The 27260-nt window shown below is 32.6% G+C and overlaps 1 protein-coding gene across 2 annotated transcripts in view; it reads right to left on the reverse strand.

Moving 5' to 3' along the window:
• Positions 1-27260, reverse strand: part of LOC143063677 (electrogenic aspartate/glutamate antiporter SLC25A13, mitochondrial-like) — a 54314-nt gene that overhangs the window by 18492 nt on the left and 8562 nt on the right. For both annotated transcript variants that reach the window (XM_076235983.1, XM_076235984.1), the window contains exons 7-13: positions 9206-9352; positions 8250-8391; positions 6006-6099; positions 4350-4434; positions 2421-2514; positions 1767-1972; positions 1302-1382 (exon numbers count right to left, since the gene is read on the reverse strand). In XM_076235983.1, the coding sequence (XP_076092098.1) occupies positions 1302-1382; positions 1767-1972; positions 2421-2514; positions 4350-4434; positions 6006-6099; positions 8250-8391; positions 9206-9352 (849 nt within the window). The remainder of the gene's footprint in view (positions 1-1301; positions 1383-1766; positions 1973-2420; positions 2515-4349; positions 4435-6005; positions 6100-8249; positions 8392-9205; positions 9353-27260) is intronic.

Consider the following 27260-nt stretch of genomic DNA (forward strand, 5'->3'; position numbering starts at 1 on the left):
GCAGATAGATCTTCACCTGATAAACAATTTTAACCCATGTCAGATTTGCTCTAAATGCTTTGGTTTTAGAGTTATAAGCCAAAATCTACATTTTTCCCTATGTTCTATTTTTAGCCATGGTGGCCATCTTGGTTGGTTGGCTGGGTCACACAACCCATTTTCTAAACTAGATACCCCAATGATGATTGTGGCCAAGTTTGGCTATATTTGGTTCAGTAGTTTCAGAGAAGAAGATTTTTGTAAAAGTTAACAACTACAGACGACGACACAGGACGAACACGCAGGACAACGACGATGACAACGGTGGACGCCAAGTGATGAGAAAAGCTCACTTGGCACTATGGGCCAGGTGAGCTAAAAAAAATGACATTTTTTTCACCACAGGGAGATAATTTGGAGCTTTTTCAATGATACAAACATTTTAAAAGTCATCAGGGGCCTAAACAAATTGATTTTTTTTTTGGTTGATTTGTGTACCATATCATAAAGTAACAACTAAAAGTATTGAATAAAATTTGTAATGAAATTTTTTTTTAAATATTTTCCTAATTTTTTGTACCTTCAAAAAATTAGCAACCTTAAAAAAAATTAGTAAAAACCATCTTTCAATTCAAATAACTACTGTAAGGGATCATGGCCATGTTAATTGTAGATTCTAATTAAGCTTAACCTTTGCTAATTAAACAATTTCTCTCTACATATCATGGATAAAACGGATACAAATCATCTTTAAGACAATAACTCCATTAAGGATTTAAATGACAATTTTAGTAGTCTCAATTTTCAAGCTCACATAGTCATTTGGCAAAGAGATAAATGGTTGATGGACTACACATTTGTTTATAGATGTAAGATCTACAATGCACAGCTAATTGAGGACAGAACACGATGTGTCAAATGCCCCGTCCCAAAAAGTTGAAAAATCACACATGTGGACACAAACATGATGGTTGTCTCACATATAAAAAATCAGCTCAAAATCTGGAGGAGTATAGAAAAAATATCTGTATAACTATGATTTTCAACAATTTCTAAAAGTCCAAAATTTGTAATTTCGGCAAAAATTAGTGGAGCGGAACGAAACTTAAAATGATCTGTAACTCATCATGGTCAACTTAAATACCAAAAATTAGCCCAATATCTGAAGGCGTTTAGAAAAAAAACTCTGTATAATGGTTTGTTGCAGAATGACGGAATTACGGAATATCGTAATTACGGAATTTCGGAATTTAGGACAAGGGTAAAACTATATGGCACCAACAACTTCGTTGCGGGGGTCATAAAAAAAGAAATATACTAACCGTTCCACCAGCAACCATTTCAGCCCAAAGAGGCAGAGAACCATCCTTATTCATCAACTGGTCTCTCATAAAATCATTCATCTAAAATCAAATCAAAATGTATAATCATTATTTACTAGTCTCAAAATATTTAAACAAATATTAAAAATAACAATAAATAATTCACTTACAAAACAATGAAAAGATTAATGTTTCTAACTACCAGAACACATGGTTTTTGTGTAAGAAATATAAGGAATAAGATTTGCCCTACTGATTACGAAAAAAAAAAGTGATAATAATAACATTAGCAGTATATGCTTCAAGTAATTTCAGTTTTCTGTAAATTTATAGTTTCTTTGATAGAGCAAATGAATATACCTTAAAATTGAGTACCCTCAAAACAGTTACTTTTAACCAAACCAAAAAAAAAGCTTCCTATCTATATAAATGAATCCATAGTGCAATATGTTTATATTTACTTACAGTCAGTTTAATAGCCTTTTCTGGACATACTCCTACTAGTTGTGGTCCCAGGCCACGGTAAAGACCTCTAGCACCTTCATGTCGTAACACTTTATTAAAACAATCCCAGCTATTTTTGTACATTAATTCTCCCACCATTGCTGATCTCTGATTCTGAAGTCTGGTTTTGACAAGATCAATTGGATACACAGCAGTAGCACCAGTAGCTGAAGATAAAAAATGTACATAATTTCATACACTAAAATTGATATTGGAAATTGGGAATGTGTCAAAGAGACAACAACACAACCGAAGGCCACTAATGGGTCTTCAATACTGCCAGAAAATCACACACCCCAATGCATGCTTCAGCTGGCCCCTTAACAAAAATGTGTACTTGTTCAGTGATAATGATCATAATAAACTCGGAAAAATATAAATGAATTAAAGCAAAAAATCATACAAGACTAACAAAGGTCAGAGGATCCTGACTTGGGACAGGCACAAAAATGAAGCTTGGTTAAACATCTTTTTTTTTTCTTGAGATTTCAACCCTTCCCTTATACCTATGCCAATGTAGAAAAAATATAATACCAACAGGCAATTAATCAGGGTCAGAGTGATCTTTTACTGAGTGTAAACTCAATATCATATATTAATATATAGAAAACTGACCTCCAGCTATAGAGCCAAGAAAAAATCTGTACCCAGATTCCAAAACACTCAGTAGTGGAGTTCTTTCTGTTCCTTGTTCAAACCGTAGTTTTTCCTGTAGACAAAAAACAAAATACAAGAACAGTAGATATGCTGCCATATGCAGCTATAACTTTATTAAGATTTAGATATTATAAAATTTAAATAGTTTCTGAAAGTAAAATATATCTTCTTTATAATTCTTTCCTGCTTCAGTTGAACGGAATGGTGCTGAAGTGGTAAAATGAGCGGTTTCCAGGTGTAGTCATTGAGAATAAAATTCCAAATAGAATTTAATGGGCTGATAAAAGGATTTTGGTAGCCAACCAATTCAGAAAAAAATGCTGAAGCTGTATGGTACATCCAGAAACTGAAAAGAACTTTTCAACATATGAATGGAATTGAGAAACTACTATAATATTGCATCTTGAATAAAAAAAGTTTTGTTAAAAAAGCAAAGCCCAAGGATATGCACATTAACAGGTATGGATTTCATGGTTTTAGGTAAAATTAATGTTTAAAAGTTCAACAAAGTATAAATTTTCTGTAGGATTATAGGCATAAATCCACAGTTACAGTAATAACTTTTTTGATAGAAAACAAAGCAATACTTTGATATTCATTGAAACAATGCTTATAAAAAATTAAAAACAAATTGTTCAGAAGGTCTTTCCACATCAATTTCATAAATTATAGATGAGAAGCTACTTTTGGTTTACTCAAAGTTATTTGGCATCTAAGCATCGGATTCTTCATACTGATTCAATAAATAAATGTTTCTATATATTTTTGACTGAAGTAAGGGAGATACTTGTCAACTTCCAGTTTGAAAAATTTTATTTCTGGTCTGACATGATAGCTCTATTAACACTGATTCAAAAAAATATATGGTTTCTATATAGTTTTGCCTTTAAAAAGGGAGGTATTAGGTACTTCTGGTTTATTGAAATTCACTTCAGGCCTCACGGTCATAAAACTTTCGAGCATAATTTTTGTTCTCAGACTTGAAAATCAACCAATCAAATTGCTGGATTTCATGTTTCAAGCATGATTTTTGTGCTCCGAGCACTGAGCAAAGTTTTATGCCTTCAAGGCCAGGTCTCAAATGATAGGTTTATTTAAAAAAAAATATAAAGTTTCTAGTTACTTATCCATGAAATAAGTGCAAAAATAGCTAGTCACTTCCAGTTGATATTTTTTTCAAGGTCACATGTCAATCTACAGTTTTCAAAAAACCCAATGGCTAAGTTTGAGTAATAATCAATTAACCTTAAATTGAAATATTTATGGTCATATAACTCTTATAAGATGGCATTGGATTGATAGGCAAACATTTTGAACTAGTTCTTGTCTATATATATATCTTTAAAAGTGATAGAGGAGATCAAGGAACAAGGAAAACTAAAAACAAATGACCTTAACCTTTGACCTTGACCTAGTTTTCTATTCGTTTGACCAAGGAGCTCAAATTAACAGACCCTAGGTCTCTATCATTTATGGTTTACCAGTTACAAATGCATATCACTTATTTCAAATGCATTAGGAGAAATAATTCTCACATGGAGTCCGTATTGATTCCATCAAAATTTGACATAAAATACTGAGAATATTGCGAGCAATTAGTTAAAATAAATCTGTGGCTTTAATTGCTGTAACAGAGGAGATTTCACTACAAAGAAAACAGTGTTTGGGGAGATAACTCTTACAATAAAAATTTTCAACTAAACAGGGTTGGTCTTTAAAGCGCAATAACTGTTGTTATCATATGCAAAAATATGTAAGCAATGTCTTGTGAAACCACAAAACAGGGCACGAAATAAATTTGGGGGAAGAGGAAAAAAAGTAATCAGAACAAATACAATAGGTCTTTCCACTATTATGTGGAAAGATGAACTGTAACGTGTAACTTACCTCAGCAATCTGCATCTGTAGTGTAAATGGAGTCTCTCGTCCTTCTATTGGTGAAATTACCTCTAAATCTTCAAAATTAATTCGACTACAAAAGATAGGAATGGATAAAACTTAATGTTAAAGAAATATAAATACTTGGAGTTTGGTCTCAATCCCACATTTTTAAATTTAGTCCCTTTTGAGCCCCTGTAAGAACTGAAATGATTCAAAGCACCATAATCTCCATTGCCAAGAAATCCAAGCATGATTTTGAGAGGGATTGTGGTTGTGTAAATTAGGATTTTGTATTTTAAGCACACATTTTTTTACTTTCAGTTATGAATACGTTTTATGAAGGTTTGCCCAGGTCAATCTAATTTTAATATAGACAGAAATAGGGAAAGAGGTATTGTTTATAACTTCAAATGATGTTCTGAATAAATGTCCTCATATACTGGCTAGTTTGGGAAAATTTCTTATACATAATCCTCATGGGAACAATTATATACTGTAAATTCAGTGATTATAGCGTGCATTTTTTATTGCAATTTTGTCATTTTAGACTAAAATGCAATTTTAACTTTTGTGATTTTGAAAAAAAACTGTTTAAATCATATAAAAAATTTCAAAATGCGAGTTGATACCTAATTAGTATTGAAGATTTCCTTCTGGAATTGCATTATTAAAATCTTAATGATTAGTAGTAGTCCTTAACTGCAGAAGACCCAGGAACTATTTTCAGTTGTAGTGCACAGTTTTCTTCCTGTATAATTAAATAATCATTTGGCCAGTTATAGCTATTCCAATGATCATATATAAGAGCTACACTTTATTTGCATATAAAAATAATTAGATGTGATATGAATGTTAATGAGACAACTACCCACCAGAGACCCAAGTTTTACTCTAGTAATTTTTAGGCCCTTTATAGCTTGCTGTACGGGGTGAGCCAAGAAACTGTGTTGGAGGCCATACTTTGACCTATAATGGTTTACTTTTATAAATTGTTACTTGAATGGAGAGTGGTCTCATTGGCACTCATACCCCATCTTCCTATATCTATTAACAACTATACATGCTATACGGCACTGTATTGACTTTAACAATGAACAAAACCCATACAGTATAATAAGCTGTGGTATGACAAAATATTGTGTTGTTGGGTTTTCTCTTTCTCTTTTGGTTGTTGGGTTTCTCTCTTTCTCTTTTGACATATACCCCACATCTGATTTTTTTCTCCCAAAAAATTGTAGCCAAGCCTATGATCTGCAACATTGCCAAGTTAGTGTCCAGAAAAATCCAACCTTGTTTGTGGCACACCTTGGAGTGGTGGTTGGACTCTATATTTTAAGTTTTAACAATACAAAAAAAAGATGGACATTTCAAGGCACAGTTAAACTAATCATTATTGGATGACTTCACAACAATATACTGCCTCAATAATATTGAGATAACAAAAAACATTTTTGATATGACAATAATTTGGGTTATAAAGGACCTTCATTTCCAATTTATTTCCAAATATAAAAATAAATAAGTGACGTTTGAAATATTTCTTCCCATTTCAGCTTTAATGGGTTTGAGATATACAAGCTTTGTATCAAACTTATGTTTATAGATGTTCAGTTTATATAAACATTATTAGGAAATGCAAATAAAAAAAAAGTTGAAACATACCCAGTTTGGTGCTGTATACCAACAAGTTGGCATAAAATATCTATTTCTAATGGTGTAATCTGTGCAAATTCTTGAGCTTGGTACAACATTTCCTCTGAAAAAATAAAAGGCAGATACAAAACAGGAATTATTCCAATTTGTTTTCTTTTTTAACCTTCAATTCTATTAAAATTTGTCATGAATAAACAGCTGCATCAGGCGCCCCTTGTTTACATATTGGAATTGATGAATGAATAAGGTGGAAATTAGACAGTATGAGAACAAAAGTCAATAAAATGACCCTACAGAAAAAAAATTCTTGAGGATATCCCCAAGCATATAAAAATTGCCTCTAATCTGACAGTTCAAATGACATTATAATAAAATGATATGAATAAAGAGAAGTGGTATGATTGACAATGAGACAAAAATCAACCAGAGATTAAATGAGGTGCATACTAATAGATAGGTCAATGTACAGCTCTCAACAATGAGCAAAATCAACCAAAGATCAAATGAGGTGCAGACTAATAGATAGGTCAATGTACAGCTCTCAACAATGAGCAAAATCAACCAGAGATCAAATGAGGTGCATACTAATAGATAGGTCAATGTACAGCTCTCAACAATGAGCAAAATCAACCAGAGATCAAATGAGGTGCATACTAATAGATAGGTCAATGTACAGCTCTCAACAATGAGCAAAATCAACCAGAGATCAAATGAGGTGCATACTAATAGATAGGTCAATGTACAGCTCTCAACAATGAGCAAAATCAACCAGAGATCAAATGAGGTGCATACTAATAGATAGGTCAATGTACAGCTCTCAACAATGAGCAAAATTCAACCAAAGATCAAATGAGGTGCATACTAATAGATAGGTCAATGTACAGCTCTCAACAATGAGCAAAATCAACCAAAGATCAAATGAGGTGCATACTAATAGATAGGTCAATGTACAGCTCTCAACAATGAGCAAAATCAACCAGAGATCAAATGAGGTGCATACTAATAGATAGGTCAATGCACAGCTCTCAACAATGAGCAAAATCAACCAGAGATCAAACGAGGTGCATACTAATAGATAGGTCAATGTACAGCTCTCAACAATGAGCAAAATCAACCAGAGATCAAATGAGGTGCATACTAATAGATAGGTCAATGTACAGCTCTCAACAATGAGCAAAATCAACCAAAGATCAAATGAGGTGCATACTAATAGATAGGTCAATGTACAGCTCTCAACAATGAGCAAAATCAACCAAAGATCAAATGAGGTGCATACTAATAGATAGGTCAATGTACAGTTCTCAACAATGAATAAATCAACCAGAGATTAATTGAGGTGCATACTAATAGATAGGTCAATGTACAGCTCTCAACAATGAGCAAAATCAACCAAAGATCAAATGAGGTGCATACTAATAGATAGGTCAATGTACAGCTCTCAACAATGAGCAAAATCAACCAGAGATCAAACGAGGTGCATACTAATAGATAGGTCAATGTACATCTCTCAACAATGAGCAAAATCAACCAGAGATCAAACGAGGTGCATACTAATAGATAGGTCAATGTACAGCTCTCAACAATGAGCAAAATCAACCAAAGATCAAATGAGGTGCATACTAATAGATAGGTCAATGTACAGCTCTCAACAATGAGCAAAATCAACATCCCATAGCAAACTTTAAACATGTCATTTAAAATTCTCTCCATCTATTAAAAGATTTCAATCAAGTTGACCTATTTGTAAGTCTGTCTTTGCTAAACTTTTTGGCTGTTTTGAAAAACTAAATAATTGGGTAAAATTAACTATCAATTGACAATTTCAGTCGTATAGACCTATTTTTAGGTCTAACTTTGCTGATAATTTTTGCTGTTGAAGGTCTATGTTGAATTGATTGTTTTCCATTAACATATAAACCTATCTCTATTTTCATTCTACAGAAAAATGCCTCGAGTGTGTAGGTAAATGTAATACACTTGGTTAGCTTGCTTGTTAGTTCTGTAAACATTATTAGGCTAGGTATACTACCCTCCTTTCGGAGTAGTCTAGTCCTACAGACAGATAGATTGGATATCTAGCGGGCTTGTCTACTTTTGAAGGAGAGTAGTATACCTAACTTAATAATGACTGCACGGTTAGCTATCAAGCAACCTAACCAAACATATATCCTTTACCCACACATTCGAGGCATTTTGCTGTAATGTATTAATGAAAAAGTGCCTTGATGACTAATCTAGCTTAAACAATAATACCTTTTGTGACCTCAACATTTCTGTTCCCTCTAGTTATGGCAAGGTATAACTTCTTTACCAATTCCATATTATTTAGCAATGAGACAAAAGCTGAAAAATAGGCATAGCTGACGTGTCGGTGTCCACCCCCTCCAACAGTTACCTATTAATAATTATAAAAGACAAATAATTAATTATATATAATAAAAATCGATTAATATCTATATCAATATGCTCTGAAAAAGTAGAAGAGATTTGAGAGAAAAAAAATCCAGTTGTCAAAATTAAACAAGACAACCAAGTATAAAATGTGGATAGTTAGGACTAACTGCTGCTAAACAGTTTCGTACTGTAAAAGAAGTCTGCAGCAGTGAAATATTTTTTTCTGAGACATACATCACATATGATTTTACCCAACACACTCAAGCATTTATTTTTATGTGAAAAATGGTCAGCAAGACATCTTTTTTGACAAGAATCTTTTTTGAATGTTTATATAGCATATGAGGTCAGTATTGACAATAATTTAAAAAGCCTGTTACAGTATAGACAAAACATGTATCATAATAAGCCTTATACGATCTTTAAGAAAACAATTAAGGAATGGCATATTGATGAACATACAAATTGCCCCATAAGATAACTGTAAAGAAAGAAAATTTGCAAATGTCTTCATAGGACACAGATGATGCCCACGCTTGCATTTTATATTTAATGTTATAAAGGGACATAACTAAAGAACTGTAAACTTGACCCTACACAAATTTGTACTTGATCTGAGATTTGTGGAAATAAGTTTTGTGTTTATTTTCCAAAGCAATTGGTTGAGGCAAACTAAAATTAGAATAGGGAAAACCAACTTTGGGACGTACAGACATACAGACAGACAAGGGTAAAACTATATGCCCCCTCTGCTATGGCTTGGGCATAAGAATAATACACAGTGACTTTCTTAAATGAGTCAATTTAAAACTTACTGTAATAAGGTTGTCTTGAACAAATTCAGACAACAAAAAACTCTTCAATGTAACCATCAAATATTCAAAATCTTTGGCACTTATGCTACCAGTATTTTTTTTGTCAAATTTTCGAAATGCCTGGAGTGCATGTTCTTCATGGAAATCCTGAAATCAAGAAAATGAGTTCTTCCATTATAAACATATATAAATAAATGAAAATAATTTAACATGTGCACTTTAAAACATATATATAAAAAAAGAAGATGTGGTATGATTGCCAATGAGACAACTTTCCACAATAGACCAAAATGACACAGACATTAACAAATATAGGTCACAGTACGGTCTTCAACAATGAGCAAAGCCCATACCGCATAGTCAGCTATAAAAGGCCCTGATAATACAATGTAAAACAATTCAATATGTCTATTTTTATGGCATTGAGTCATTAAAAAACATCTTCAAATTGACTAATTTGACTTGAAATGGCCATTTTCTATGATATTTTTTTGTTTGGCAAAATTAAGATACAAGAAAAGGCCTGGGAGCTTATTCACAAAGCATCCGTTAGCTAACGGACCCGTTAACATTTCCGTTAAATTTCCGCTAATTTTATTTCGTATTCACAAAGCTTCCGTTAATTAACGCACCCGTTAACGTCTCAGTTAAATGTTCCGTTAAACCCGATAACTAACGGGTACGTCAACGTATCCGTTAAAAGAGCACTATGCACATGAATACAGATTATTTCAATTAAATCTCAGTCAAGAGTCACCATAAAATATATTACTTGTAGCGGAAAATTCAATACTGTTTAGGGAAAAACCCAAGCGTTAGCAATTTCTTTTTGTTATGTATAAAGCAAAACTGTAAGCTGAATGGCAATTCGTCAAGACCCTAACAATTTTTTTTCACCCGTTAGGCAAAGCTGTTTACTTTTTTTTCTCAAACCCCTTGCTCTGATCATTGAACAAATGAATTACAATTCTATTTCTGTTTACAGTAATAGAATATATGATTGGTAATATTTTTTAAATATTTTATACACGAATTGTCACTTAAAAGCATTTTCAAAAAGGTTTAATAAAAACAAATAGATATTAATGTATTTTTGTGGAAATAAAAAATGTTTTTCATCTTTTTATCAATTTTTGTTTAGGTGCACCCGAGACATACAATTTAAACACTTTTAATGTGTTTAAAAATGAAAGTGTTTAGAAATAACTTATTTCTAAGCTAAACACGATTATAAACACAATCCTAAACACATTGTACAGAGACGAAAAAGTGCACAAAAGATGTGCTTAGAAATTTATTTAGGATCTAAACATCATTGTTACAGTGTAGATAGGTTTCATTGTATGGTCAAACATATTGAGGCTTTTTGTCGAGCTTGCAACATGTATGTAGCGATTTTAAGCGAGACATAGAGATTCTATATTGCGTCATCGTCATCGGCAGCGTCAATATTTAAGTTTAAGTAGATATAGAAAGATGTGGTTAGAGTGCCAATGAAACGACTCTTCATCCAAGTAACAATTTAAACCATTATAGGTCAAGATGCCTTCAACACGGAGCCTTGCTCACACCAAACAGCAAGCTATAAAGGTCAGTCTGGTAAAAAAAATATAGACATCAATAACTTTCTCAAACCTTTATGGAGTTTAGACAAATTTAGACATGCATAAGCTTGTTTGTGACCAAAATATAGAAATATATATATGCAGATCAAAACCTTTAGAATATATATTCTCATTTTTTCGTATTATACTGATAAATGAACTGCACTAGTACACATTTGTATTTAGGGGCCAGCTGAGACCCACCTCCAGGTGCGGAATTTTCTCGCTGCATTGATGAGCCATTGGAGGCCTTGAGCTGTAGGGTTAATTTTGCTATATGGTTTATCACCAGTTTCAAAATCTGCAGCATCTAGCGCTGTCTCTTAAAAAATTAAAAAAACAAAACTTTAACAAATTCAATTGTACTGAAGTACTGTCTACTCGTATGGTATGTAATTATACGAGAATATTCATACAGTGGGCTGAAGAATGAGATGGTGTCACACTCTTTGAAAATATCGTGTAATTTACTAATGGGTATTTGACCCAGTTTACATAATAAATGAAGCCTACCATTGTTTTTAAATATAGATAGGAAATTACCAAGTGTACAATGTATACGATGTTTAACTCGTTGATTTCGATTGATACGTTTCCCATGAGACCTATTATTTCGTTGTTTTTTTATCAATAATATTCATGATATCAATAGAAGAAGTAGTATATATGTTCCCTTGTTCCCTTGTCCAAGTATATTGTCATTTAGACCCAGGGGATAAGCTGTTTGAAGTCGTTTAATCCAAGACAGTTCGATAATTTTACGGGAATCTTCAAATTGTTTATGCGACTGCCCTTGTTGTTTCTGGACCGTTTCGAGCGGTTGAAATCTAATAAGTTTAATATTGTGGTTGTGTTTACCTAAATGTTGATAAATTATAATTTTGAATTTCTTAGGTTTTCGGAAGCGGTATAGATGTTCCTGTGTTCGTTTAAAAAACTCCCGTCATGTTTGTCCTACATATTGTTTACCACACTTTGGCTTTGTTCATGTAACCAGATAAATGGGGCTTTTGGTTTTTCATGTTATGTCACAGGAAAAGGAAAGCGAAAAAGCTCTCCCGTTCACTGTTTACCTTATAGTATTATCAGAAATTATCAGAAGATAATCTAGAACAGGTTTGTCATTTTCGGGCATTGCACGGAAATATTTGTCTAGATTTGTGTACTATGCAAGTTTTTTGGAAACATGCTTCGTTTAAACTCGTATGTTCAGTTTTAGATTTTTATCACCGGGTCCTTTGGACATTTACCTGTTATGGTCCAATATAAATTTGTTCTATTATATTATCAGCATATTAAAGAACCCCAATAATCCTGTTTTTGTTAAAAAAAAAAAAAAAAAAAAAGTAATATTTTTACTCTGAAGGCCTCAATGCAATACAGATACACTATAACTATTTCATAGACTAAAGTTAAGATTTTGAAGTTTAAATAATGCCTATCTATAGCAGTATATATACCTAGCATATCGGTTTACTACCGATTTGATTGGTTATTAATATCTATTTTAAAACATGGCATTATCAATTTATTTGAACATTTGGAAAGAAAAATCCATCAAACTTGATTTAAAAGAGGGACAAAAGATACCAGAGAGACAGTCAAAATCATAGATTGAAAATAAACTGACAATGCAATGGCTAAAAATAAAAAGACAAACAGAAAAATAATAGTGCAGAAGACACACCATAGAAAATGCAGACGACATCGTCAATCCACGGCCCATGAGAGATTTATCTTGTATAAAGAAAGTGAAAATACGCCTTTAAAAGAGGCATACGGTTGGTCACTTGTAAATAAACGATTGTCTCTTAATTGTTGGGTTTATCGTTATTTGGAAACTGGGGTTTAAAGAATATCTTTTATTGCTCCTGTTAAGTTCATCTTTAGTTTGTTTTTAATAAATTGGGACAATTCAGAGCTAAACAGGATGACACCTCTCATGTGTAACTAACTGAATATTTGCTTCTATATGTCCTTTAGTTATTTTTTGCTGTTGGGTTGCTGTCTCATTGACATATACTCCTTATCTCATATTATCCATACAGTTTGGTGTACCCAAAGGGTCATGGAGACTAGTTCACGAGCTTTTCTTTCTGTCAAAAAAATTTGCAAAGGATGGATGAGTTCAAACATGTTGGACAAAGACTTAGTAAAAGAAATACAAAAAAACGTAATATTTTGTTTTTATTTTTTAACACCATCCATTATATTTCAAGTGTATTCAGCTATCAAATTTGAAGACATGTTGCACGCATATGAAAAGATTTTTCCTTATTGTTTAGGCAAAATATGCTCCTTATTTGGTCTCTGGTGGAGAGTTGCTTCATTTGCAATTATACTGCATCTTCTTATTTTTTATCCTAATTAAATTTAGTTCCAGAAAAAGGCCCTTAACAGTACTAAATATGAAAAAACGAGAATGTGCACATAGTACATAGTACACGGGTGCCCGGCCCACTCGCGCTGTCGTTTTATATCTTAAATGTGCCGTGAAATTGGGATAAAAATTCCAATTTGGCATTAAAATTAAAACGGACGAACGTAAATGGGGCATAAAACACCTTGATTGTAATTCAAAGTAGATTTGGATAATTGGAAAATTTTCAAAGATTACAAGGCATAATTATCTAGTTTGACTTCAGGAAACTGACACTTTTTATTATCTTCGTAGCAAGGAGCTTATTGTTTGCTTCACGTTCAGTGACAAATATTTAATAAATATCCAATGAATGAGTACACATATATGTATTATAAACGCCGACAAAGTAGTACTTTGTCAAGGACGAAGGGCTAGAAATTGATTGTATTTGTATTATATTACATATGTTCCTCTGTAAACTTGAACTTAGTTTTCAGAGAATAAAACATCTATCTATCTAACTTGCATAGAGCATAACACTTTCCATACACGATGCATCAGGTTTACTGCCCAAATTTTGACAGGATATTGTGTGTGAGCGTATATATACAGCAAATTAAGCCAAACGGATGCCATACTTAATATACATTTTGTTGTATATAGGGGGTCATACCCAGCACAGAGACAGTGGGATTATTTGAATACACCTGGATACTCCAAGTGGATAAGTTAAGAGCCCATCTAATGCCCTTCAACATCCTTAAACATATAATATATACAAAAGATTCATAGCTAATACGAGAGATAGGTTAAGGGGGCTCGCGGGTCTAAATCAATTTTTTGTCCTAATATAGGATTTCTCTATATTTTTTCATAAATGAACTTTATCATATAATAGAACTAGAGGCTCTAAAGAGCCCGTGTCACTCACCTTGGTCTATGTGAATATTAAACAAAGGACGCAGATGGATTCATGACAAAATTGTGTTTTGGTGATGGTGATGTGTTTGTACATCTTACTTTACTAAACATTCTGCTGCTACCAATTATTTCTATCTATAATGAACTTTGCCCAGTAGTTTCAGTGGAAATTGTTAGTAAAATTTTACAAATTTTATGAAAATTGTTAAAAATTGACTATAAAGGACAATAACTCCTTAGGGGGTCAATTGACCGTTTTGGTCATGTTGACTTATCTTTAGGTCTTACTTTGTTGTACATTATTGGCTGTTTACAGTTTATCTCTATCTATAATAATATTCAAGATAATAACCAAAAACAGCAAAATTTTTCTAAAATTACCAATTCAGGAGCAGCAACCCAACAAAGGGTTGTCCGATTCATCTGAAAATTTCAGGGCAGATAGATCTTGACCTGATAAACAATTTTACTCCATGTCAGATTTGCTCTAAATGCTTTGGTTTTTGAGTTATAAGCAAAAACTGCATTTTACCCCTATGTTCTATTTTTAGCCATGGCGGTCATCTTTGTTGGTTTGCCGGGTCAAGCCACACATTTTTCAAAGTAGATACCCCAAAGATGATTGTGGCCAAGTTTGGATTAATTTAGCCAAGAAGTTTCAGAGGAGAAGATTTTTGTAAAAGATTACTAAGATTTAAGAAGAATGGTTAAAAATTGACTATAAAGGGCAATAACTCCTAAAGGGGTCAATTGACCATTTCGGTAATCTTAACTTATTTGTAAATCTTACTTTGCTGAACATTATTGCAGTTTAGAGTTTATCTCTATCTTTAATAATATTCAAGATAATAACCAAAAACAGCAAAATTTCCTTAAAATTACCAATTCAGGGGCAGCAACCCAACAACGGGCTGTCCTATTAATCGGAAAATTTCCGGGCAGATATATCATCACCTAATAAACAATTTTACTCATGTCAAATCTGCTCTAAATGCTTTGGTTTTTGAGTTATAAGCCAAAAACTGCATTTTACCCCTATGTTCTATTTTTAGCCAAGGCGGCCATCTTGGTTGGTTGGCCGCGTCACCGGACACATTTTTTTTTAAACTAGATACCCCAATAATGATTGTGGCCAAGTTTGGTTTAATTTGGCCTAGTAGTTTCAGAGGATTTTTGTAAAAGTTAACAGACGATGGAGGCAAAGTGATGAGAAAAGCTCACTTGGCCCTTCGGGCCAGGTGAGATAAAAATGAAATAAAAACTAGAGGCTCTCAAGAGCCTGTGTCACTCACCTGTTAATGTGTTTACTGATGTCGGCCATCTTTGTTGGTAGGCGGGGTCATTAGACACTCTTTTTAAAAATAGATACCCTAGTATTATGATTGTGGCCAAGTTTGGTTAAATTTGGCCAAGTAGTTTTAGAAAAGATTTTTACACAAGTTACAAAAATGAGGAAAAGTTGTTTAATATTGACTCTAAAGGACAATAACTCCTTAGGGGGTCCTCTAACAATTTTGATCATGCTGACTTATTTGTAGATCTTACTTTGCTGAACATTATTGCTGTTTACAGTTTATCTCTATCTATAATAGTATTCAAGATAATAACCAAAAACTGCAAAATTTTCTTAAAATAACCAATTTAAGGGCAGCAACCCAACAACAGGTTGTCCGATTCAACTGAAAATTTGTGAGGGGATATATCTTATTCTGATGGACATTAAAATCTTGAAAGATTTGCCCTAAATGTCTTGGTTTCAAAGATATAAAGCAAAAACTGCATTTTACCACTATGTTCTAATTTTAGCCATGTCGGCCATTTTGTTTGGTAGGCTGGGTCAACGGACACATTTTTTAAACTATAAACCACAATGATAATTGTCGCCAAGTTTGATTAAATTTGGCAAAGTAGTTTAGAGAAGAAGATTTTTAGAAAAGTTACAAAAAATGATGAAAAGTTGTTAAAAATTGACTATAAAGGGCAATAACTCCTTAAGGGGTCGACTGGCAATTTTGGTCATGTTGACTTATTTGTAAGTCTTACTCTGCTGAACATTATTGCTGTTTACAGTTTATCTCTATCTACAATAGTATTCAAGATAATAACCAAAAACTGCAAAATTTCCTTAAAATAACCATTTCAGGGGCAGCAACCCAACAACAGGTTATCCGATTCGTCTGAATATTTCAGGGCAGATAGATCTTCACCTGATAAACAATTTTACCCCTGTCAAGTTTGCTCTAAATGCTTTGGTTTTTGAGTTATAAGCCAAAAACTGCATTTTACCCCTATGTTCTATTGTTAGCCATGGTGGCCATCTTGGTTGGTTTGACGGGTCACGCCACACATTTTTTAAACTAGATATCCCAAGGATGATTGTGGCCAAGTTTGGTAGAATTTGGCCCAGAAGTTTCAGAGGAGAAGATTTTTGTAAAAGTTTACGGACGACGGACGACGGACGACAGACGATGGACGCCAAGTGATGAGAAAAGCTCACTTGACCTTTCAGGGGTCACTGTTCATTTAAGCTCACAATCTGCCTCCGAAAGAAGCAAACATTTCTGTTAATGTCCGTTATTTCTGTTGAACTAATAGAAGAAATCATTTAAAGTAATATCGAAATAAAAAAAGAACTAAATTACAGAAATCGCTAAAATTTTACAATTATTTAGTTTATCATGTTTATGTAAAGCTTATTTGAAAACAATAATAAACCAGGTGCTCCGCAGGGTGCAGCTTTATACGACCGCAGAGGTCGATCCCTGAACAGTTGGGGCAGGTATGGACAAAACATTTAAGCGTGATACAGCTCTGAATTTGGATTGTGATCAAATTTTTGACATTATATGGGTTTTTTACACAAAACAAATGTCAAGATTTTACAAATCAATTAAAGATTTCTTCTTCAAACTTATTTAAATCTAAAATTAAATAGTTGACACAGCATAGGTTTCTGACACAGAATGAATGTGGTCTAATGAACTTAAAATTTTTTTTGCCTTTGAGCAATTCACTATGCTGTTGAATATTAATCCTGTCAAAAAAATGGTTGAAGAAATTTTCTTTTTATTTATGAAATCTGAAATGAGAACAAGTATGGACACAACTTTTAAGCTAAAAATATTTTAGATAAGATAAGGGAAAAAAAACTTCATCAGCAACATTTTATATTGGCAAATTTCCAATGAAGTTATTTACATAAAGTTATTGGCAAATAAAAATAGAAAATGACATCATAGTCATGTCTGGCAAATGTCCAACATACATTATCTAAAAACATTTTAGATAAGATAAGGAAAAAAAGCTTCATCAGCAACATTTTATATTGGCAAATTTCCAATGAAGTTATTTACATAAAGTTATTGGCAAATAAAAATAAACAAGAGGCTCTCAAGAGCCTGAATTGCTCACCTTAAATTTTTTGCTTAAATCTTCCATCAATGATTATTTTGGGTTTTCAATTTATATAAATGGTTCTTCGATTCTGTCATATCTTCTTCAAAAGCAAAAACAAGAGTGGACACTTTGAAATGTCTCATTTGTCTCGTGTTCATAATATAATTTATGATGAAAGTATAAAAAAAACATTGTATACCCCAAGCATTACATTATTGCTGTTTACAGTTTATCTTGATCTATAATAATATTCAAGATAATAACCAAAAACAGCAAAATTTCCTTAAAATTACCAATTCAGGGGTGGCAACCCAACAACGGGTTGTCCGATTCATCTGAAAATTTCAGGGCAGATAGATCTTGACCTGATAAACAATTTTACCCCATGTCAGATTTGCTCTAAATGCTTTGGTTTTTGAGTTATAAGCTAAAAACTGCATTTTACCCCTATGTTCTATTTTTAGCCATGGCGGCCATGTTTTTTTGATGAAATGGGAATTAAAACACAAACTTTATTCTAGATACCCTAGGAATCAATCAGATGAAGTTTGGTTTGAATTGGTTCAGTAGTTTCAGAGGAGAAGATCTTTGAAATAGTTTACGACGGACGGACGAAGACGACGGACGGACGACGACTGACGCCAAGTGATGGCAATCCAAGATTTTGATATGATTACAGTTTGAAGATTCTGATGATCTTTAATAGTTTATACATATGTAAGACATACCTGTAGCCGTTCGGACAAACCCCCCCCCCCCCCCCTTGATAACAAATAATGACTGTTAAAGTAAACGTTCTGTTCGAATTGTGACTGTAAAAGTAGAGTTTTTGAGGCCAAATAACCCCCCTTTGGAAATTCCTGGCTACGGGCCTGTAAGGGTTTATAGCTCCTTGAAAAACATTAGTCAGTACTAATTTTTCTGCACCAGATGTGCATTTAGATAATAAATATATCTTCTGAGCGATGCTAAATGGACAAAATACTTGAAAATCCAAAAACTTGAATAAGTCAGTAAATAGTTAATCATATATTGAAATTGGTCATTGAAATTTTCATTGATCTTTTATTAATCTTTATGCTGATATTATTTCAAGTTTCTTTCTGTCTTTTTATTTATTTTTAAAATCAGATTTCAGTAGCATTAGACAAGAATGTAATTTGAAAAACATTACAGATAAGTCATGTACGTGGTAACAAGTGATAATTTTTTTTTTCTTAAATTTTTATTGTCACATAAAAATACATTTCTTTGTTGAAATTTAATTATAGATTTTGGAAACTGAAGTGTTTCTTCTCAAGTTTTTTTTTTTGCATCTTAAAATAAGCTCTTGATTAAACTAGTGGTATATTTTTTTTGTACAGAATTGTCTTCCTAATCTCATTTAGACAAAATTCAGTGTTTCCTGTAGACAAATTGAATTCCAATTTTTATTTCTCAATCATTTTTGATTTTTACAGGAAAAAAATTCTATAGCAAATAATGAATTGAACAGATACTAAAATTAAATTAAATTTTAACAATTCCATCCCCCTAGACAATTAACGTGAAGTCATAAATTATGCACAAGTATTCCAACTTTGTGACGTGTGATCAATTTTAATTATACACATAGAGACAACTCCACTTTCATAACGTTAGATATCAAATTTAGATTTACACAATCAAACAAATGCTTTTTTGTTGATATTTAAGCATGTAATATCTGTGTCATAATCATTTATCATAGAGGCCATGATGATGAAATATAGTTTTGAATGTTCTCTGTAATATTTTTATAAACAAGAATGTGTCCAAAGTACATGGATGCCCCACTCGCATTATCATTTTCCATGTTCAATTGACCGTGAAATTGGGTAAAAAATCTAATTTGGCCTTAAAAGTTAAAGATCAACCAAAAGGGAACATGTGTACTAAGTTTCAAGTTGATTGGACTTCAGCTTCATTAAAAACTACCTTGACCAAAAACTTTAACCTGAAACTCGCACTTTTAATTTCTATGTTTAGTGGACCATGAAAATGGGGTCAAAAGTTTAATTTTGTTTTAAAATAAGAAAGATCATATCATAAGGAACATGTGTAATAAGTTTCAAGTTGATTGGACTTCAGCTTCATCAAAAACTACCTTGACCAAAAACTTTAACCTGAAACTCGCACTTTTAATTTCTATGTTCAGCTGCAGTGGACCATGAAAATGGGGTCAACAGTTTAATTTTGTTTTAAAATAAGAAAGATCATATCATAAGGAACATGTGTACTAAGTTTCAAGTTGATTGGACTTCAGCTTCATCAAAAACTACCTTGACCAAAAACTTTAACCTGAAGTGGGACGAACGGACGGACGAACGGACGGACGGACGGACGGACAGACAGAAGGACACACAGACCAGAAAACATAATGCCCCTTTACTATCGTAGGTGGGGCATAAAAACATACTATCAAAATGATCAATTAGTAAGTATATAGATCTTCAAACAAAGGTTTATACATCTATACAATCATCATGATATATCCATGTTTCAACACAAGGAAAAGGTGATCGAAAGAAGATGATAGCGGAACAAATAATATCTTTTTTGTCAGTAATGTAAATTTTTATGTGTATTTAATACAATACAGAATTATTTTATTTTGATTGTTCAGTAGTACAATTTTTTATATAAAAGTATGCATTATATATACTACAGGCTTGAAAGCAGCAAAATTATTAAAACCCTTTTTTCTTAAACTGTGCAGCTTGTAAAAATGTCCAACTACCTTCCCTTTTCAGAATATTTAGTCTTACAATAGTTAATGAATACCCCTTATCATTATCAAAATTTTCAAGTTGTGACCATTTGAAATAAAAAAAAAAAAAATTCTCTCCGAGTCTCAGACTTGTATCCCCTATTTTTGGTCATAATTTAATTGAATGACAGGGTCATTAGATACATTTTTCAATCAAGATATTCAATTGAAAATTGTGACAAAGTTCAATGTTAATTGGCCCACTCTGGATATTAAGTAGAGAAGATTTTTGTTATCTTCAAAAATTTACGAAAATGGACTATAAAGGCAATAACTTCTAAACGGGTCAATTGACAATTTCGGTCGTATTGACATATTTGTAGATCCTACTTTGCTGAAAATTATCATCTGTGGCATTTTGGTCTCTTGTGGATAGTTGTCTCATTGGCAATCATACCACATGTTCTTTTTTATAATTATTGCTGTTTAATTTCTGTATCTATAAAAATATTTTAGATAATAACCAAAAACTAAAAATTTCCTTAAAATTACAAATTAGGGGCAGCAACCCAACAACTGTCAACATCTGATTCATCTGAAATTTTCAGGGCAGATAGATCTACCCTGATAATCATTTTACCAACAGTCAGATTTTCTCTAAATGCTTTTATTAGTTTCACAGACATTAAGCCAAAAACTGGATTTTACCCCTATGTTCTAATTTTAGCCTGAAGCATCTACATCTGCAGTTTTGAAGGACTCTCAGTCACTAAATGTTTGCATAATATATCACAATTATTGTTTCACTTTAAGAAATTAAAAGCCATAAAAAAATTCAAATTTTAATATATCCAACCATTCAATTGTTGACCTTTAATTCATCTATATATAGATATGTTTTATTCTCAATAATTGTACTAGTTATTGGACATTTTACTTCCCTGTGGAAATTCCTTTTCTAGAGCACAAGCATTTAGAATATTACTCAGGTAAGAATTTTGTTTTTTAGATAAGTGGTATACACTTATGAGACAGCAATCCAGCAACACAAAAACAAATAAAATCTGCAGGACAACAAATAATCTTAAAACCTCAGAAAAGCAAATGTCTATCCTATCTTTGTCAAGTTCTTAATCAAGTCCAGACAAGTAATGAAAAATTCTATAGATCACTTTCAGGTCTAACATTCTAAAAGTCATGTTTTATTTGATATAATTTTACATCTAATACCACTTTTTATTATGTTTTCTCTTTTGGTCAAATTTATTCTTGCTGTTGTTGCTTTGATTAACTATTTTTTTTCTTCAAAAACACTATTTTTTTATTTTACACTAAATTTCAGAAATAAAGAGAGAGAATATGGCCTCCTTAGTTACAGACTATTGTACCCTCTGTAATGATGATGGAACATCTACAGAAGCTGTCAGGTGGTGTATAGAATGTGAGGTGTACCTTTGTTCAGATTGTGAAAAACATCACAAGAAGTCAAGATCCTCTAAAGCCCACAATACAATGTCTACAAAAGACTACCACAATCTTCCCAAATTTATGCAAGAAATTAGTAGCCAGTGCAGAGATCACAAAAAGAAGTATGAACTGTACTGTTCTTTCCATGCCTGTCCCTGCTGTGTCATGTGCATCACAGATAAACACAAAACATGTCAAGAAATGAAACCACTGTCAGATATCCTAAAGCAAGTAAAATCATCTGCCTCAGTTCAACTTTTCGAAAAAGATTTAAAGGATGTAAAGAAAAATTTAGAGGAGATTATAAAATATCTAAACCATAGGATTAATACAAATACTAGTCAGAAAACAAAAGCTGCTGAACAAATTCGATCTATGAGGAAGTCCATAGATAATTTCTTAAACAAATTAGAACAAGAAATATTGAATGATCTAGATTCAAAACAATCAAAGCTGAAATCTAAGATGGACACTTTACAACAACAACTGAAAACACAAGCCAATCAGATGAGCCAATTGCAAAGTGATTTTTCAAAAATGACAGAATATGCAACTGAACTACAAATGTACGTTGGTCTGAGAGAAATTGAGAAAACTACATCTGAAGCAGCAAAATACTTAGAAGATTTAAAATGTGGAGGCCCACTGGATGAAATTAATCTAGAACTTACCATCTCTTCTGAACTTCAATCAATTCTAAAAGATGTCAAAGCATTTGGAGATATAAATATCAATACCCGCCCATTTACTCTTCAACTTAAGGCAGTAAGAAAAGATCAAGCACAGTACCAAGTTACAACAATTGAACAAACTAAGCCATCCTTATTAAGACAGCTGACTATTCCACAAGATATGAAGAATTTTGATATACAAGCCTGTAGAATATTACCTGATGGTAAATATTTAATTGTTAATATCCACAAGGCTCAAAGTAACCTGCTGCTGTTCAGTAATGATGGCATTTTTTTGAGAGAAGTAGTGAAATTTTTAGGACATGCATACGATTCTTGCTTCGTTAAAACTAATACAGTTGCTGTCACATTAGGAACAGCAAATCAGACAGCATTGGTGGATGTAGAAAAAAATAAAATTTTAAAATTGATTAAAGTTTCTCACTACTGTGAATCAGTGGCAAGTGATGGTCAAATGTTGGTTATTAGAGGCAAAAGTGAAAGTACACATGTGAATCTAAACGATATGTCTCATACAATCTTAAATGGAGGTGCGTCATATCGTGCATATCGTGTTGCATTATTTAAAGGAAATATCTATGCTACTGTCTATTGGGAAAAAAAAGTCTGCTGCTACAAAAGTACTGGAGAAGCTCTTTGGACATTTCAGCACGATGATATTAGCCATCCACAAGGAATAACCTTAGACAAGAATGGCTTTGTTTATTTAGTTACTAATTACAACAATAGAGTTGTAGTAGTATCACCAGATGGTAAAACCTGTAAAACCATACTATCACAGGCTGATGGAATCAGATCTACATACACAATAGACATTGACAGAGAATCAGGAACTATGATAATGTCTAATAAAATAAGGGTTGATAATGATTATAGAGAATATGAAACAGCTTTTGTTTATAAAATCTGAAATGTGTCTACATTTTTCATTTTACAAATTAAAGTCTTTATATATATATGTGTGTGTGCAATCTCTAGGGTTTACTGCTAGTAACAGTTTAAAATTTGAAAAAAAGAAGATGTGGTTTGATTGTCAATTCATGAAAAACAAAGTTAAAATGAAATAGATGTAAGCAATTATAGTCAACCATACAGCCTTCAATGATGAAAAAATCCATAATGTACAGTCAGCAATCTTCCAATTTATACATCTCTGACCTGTACCCTAACCTGGCGCCTTTCATAACAACTATATATCTGTTTAGAATTTACACAAACTTAATTATTTTCTTAGTAATCAAAATTACAAATGCAAAAAGTCTGAAAAAGAAATTATAACAAAAACAATTTGGAAATTGAATAAAATACGATCAAATAGACTAGTTAGACATCATGTCAAGAACAATGTGAAGAGACCCCTCATTCTGATGGAAATTTTCAGACCTAATTCAAACTTAATTCAAACAAGTGTTCCTGATAATGTGATAGATTTGTTCCAACCTTTTCATGAATAACAACAAAGGTGAAGCCACGTTACCTGCTACATACATTGTGACATAGATATAAGAAAATGTGGTATGAGTGCAACAAGACACTCTCCATCCAAGTCGTAATTTGTAAAAGTAGACCATTATAGGTCAAAACAGGGTCTTCAACATGGAAACTTGGCAATTAAAAAATCAGACAGCATAGGTGGATATAAAAAAAAAAATCAAATCTCATTCCTGTTATTTGGTAGCAATTGATGGTCAATTGTTGGTCGTCAGCAGTTTTCAAGAAAATACAATTGTAAATCTAAATGATATGTCTCATACAATCTTAGAAGGAAAGGTAGCAGATTATGTTGCATTGTTCAATGGAAATATCTATGGTGCCATCTTCGTGGAAAACAAAGTCTGCTGCTACAAAAGTACTGGAGAAGCTCTTTGGACATTTATGCACGATGATATTGGCAATCCATTTGGACTAACATTAGACAAGAATGGCTTTGTTTATGTAGTTTCTATGTCCAACAATAGAGTTGTAGTAGTATCACCAGATGGTAAAACCTGTAAAACCATACTATCAGAGGCTGATGGAATCAGATCTACATACACAATAGACATTGACAGAGAATCAGGAATTATGATTGTATCTAGTAAAATAAGGGTTGATAATGATGATAATAAATCATATAAAACAGCTTTTGTTTATAAAATCTGAAATGTCATATTTTCCATTTTACAAATTAAAGTCTTTATATACCGGTACATGTATATAATCTCTAGAGTTAACTGCTAGTACAACTAGAGGCTCTCAAGAGCCTGTGTCGCTCACCTGTTAATGTGTTTACTGATGTCGGCCATCTTCGTTGGTAGGCGGGGTCTTTAGACACTTTTTTTTTAAAATAGATACCCTAGTATTATGATTGTGGCCAAGTTTGGTTAAATTTGGCCAAGTCGTTTTAGAAAAGATTTTTATACAAGTTACAAAAATGACGAAAAGTTGTTCAATATTGACTATAAAGGGCAATAACTCCTTAAGGGGTCCTCTAACAATTTTGATCATGCTGACTTATTTGTAGATCTTACTTTGCTGAACATTATTGCTGTTTACAGTTTATCTCTATCTATAATAGTATTCAAGATAATAACCAAAAACTGCAAAATTTCCTTAAAATCACCAATTTTAGGGCAGCAACCCAACAACAGGTTGTCCGATTCAACTCAAAATTTGTGAGGGGATATATCTTATTCTGATGGACATTTAAATCTTGAAAGATTTGCCCTAAATGTCTTACTTTCAAAGATATAAAGCAAAAACTGCATTTTACCACTATGTTCTAATTTTAGCCATGTTGGCCATTTTGTTTGGCAGGCTGGGTCATCGGACACATTTTTTAAACTATAAACCACAATGATAATTGTGGCCAAGTTTGGTTAAATTTGGCAAAGTAGTTTTGGAGAAGAAGATTTTTAGAAAAGTTACAAAAAATGACGAAAAGTTGTTAAAAATTGACTATAAAGGGCAATAACTCCTTAAGGGGTCAACTGACAATTTTGGTCATGTTGACTTATTTGTAGGTCTTACTTTGCTGAACATTATTGCTGTTCACAGTTTATCTCTATCTATAATAGTATTCAAGATAATAACCAAAAACTGCAAAATTTCCTTAAAATAACCATTTCACAGGCAGCAACCCAACAACAGGTTGTCCTATTCGTCTGAAAATTTCAAGGCAGATAGATCTTGACCTGATCAACCATTTTACCCTGTGTCAGATTTGCTCTAAATGCTTTGGTTTTTGAGTTATTAGCCAAAAACTGCATTTTACCCCTATGTTCTATTTTTAGCCATGGCGGCCATCTTGGTTGGTTTGACGGGTCACGCCACACATTTTTTAAACAAGATACCCCAAGGATGATTGTGGCCAAGTTTGGTAGAATTTGGCCCAGTAGTTTCAGAGGGGAAGATTTTTGTAAAAGTTTACGGACGACGGACGACAGACGACGGACGCAGGATGACGGACGACGGACGCCAAGTGATGAGAAAAGCTCACTTGACCTTTCAGGTCAGGTGAGCTAAAAATGACATCATAGTCATGTCTGGCAAATTTCCAACATATATTATCAACTACTATTCTATACAAAGAAAGATAACTCCAATTGAAAATTAATTGCTATTGCACAATATTGTGCAATTAGATATTTCTTGCTATTGTGCAATACTGTGCAATTGAAAATTTCTTGCTATAATGATTGCACAATACTTGATATGGAATCCTGATTTGGACCAACTTGAAAACTGGGCCCATAATCAAAAATCAAAGTACATGTTTAGATAAAGCATATCAAATAAGCCCAATAATTTAATTTTTGTTAAAATCAAACTTAGTTTAATTTTGGACCCTTTGGATCAATTTGAAAACTGGACCAAAAATTAAGAATCTACATACACAGTTAGATTTGGCATATCAAAGAACCCATTTATTCAATTTTTGATGAAATCAAACAAAGTTTAATTTTGGACCCCCATTTAGACCAACTTGAAAACTAGGCCAATAATTAAAAATCTAAGTACATTTTTAAATTAAGCATATCAAAGAACCCCAAGGATTCAATTTTTGTTAAAATCAAACTAAGTTTAATTTTGGACCCTTTGGACCTTAATGTAGACCAATTTGAAAACGGGACCAAAAATTCAGAATCTACATACATAGTTAGATTCGGCATATCAAAGAGCCCCAATTATTCAATTTTTGATGAAATCAAACAAAGTTCAATTTTGGACCCTTTGGGCCCCTTATTCCTAAACTGTTGGGACCAAAACTCCCAAAATCAAACCCAACCTTCCTTTTGTGGTCATAAACCTTGTGTTAAAATTTCATTGATTTCTATTCTTTTTTACTAAAGTTAGAGTGCGAAAACTAAAAGTATTCGGACGACGACGACGACGAGGACGCCAACGTGATAGCAATATACGACCAAAAAATTAAATTTTTGCGGTCGTATAAAAATATAGGTCACCGATGAGTTAAAGAAAATATTTCAATTTTAATGCCAAAAAAATGGCATTACTGTACCAAAGGGAGATAATTTAGAGCTTTTTCAATGATAAAAACATTTTAAAAGTCATCTGGGGCCAAACCGAATTGATTTTTTTAGTTGATTTTTGTACCATATCATAAAGTAATAACTAATAGTGTAATAAATAAAATTTGTAATGAAAACACAAATTAATTTTTTGCCGAAATGTTTGTACCCGCGAGCCTCCTTAAGCATGTTAAGCTTGAATTAATGACACGTACAATATTTAGAGTTGTCAATGCAGGAGTTTATTTTTATTTACCCCTAGAGTTCAAAATAATTGAATAATATGTATTTCTTCTGACTACTTACATTTAAATTATTAAGCATGCGAAGTTAAACCTTTAATCACATTTCATATAATCCTTGACCAATGATGT

The sequence above is a fragment of the Mytilus galloprovincialis genome, chromosome 2 (assembly GCF_965363235.1).
Source record: "Mytilus galloprovincialis chromosome 2, xbMytGall1.hap1.1, whole genome shotgun sequence".
In the NCBI taxonomy this organism is placed as follows: domain Eukaryota; kingdom Metazoa; phylum Mollusca; class Bivalvia; order Mytilida; family Mytilidae; genus Mytilus; species Mytilus galloprovincialis.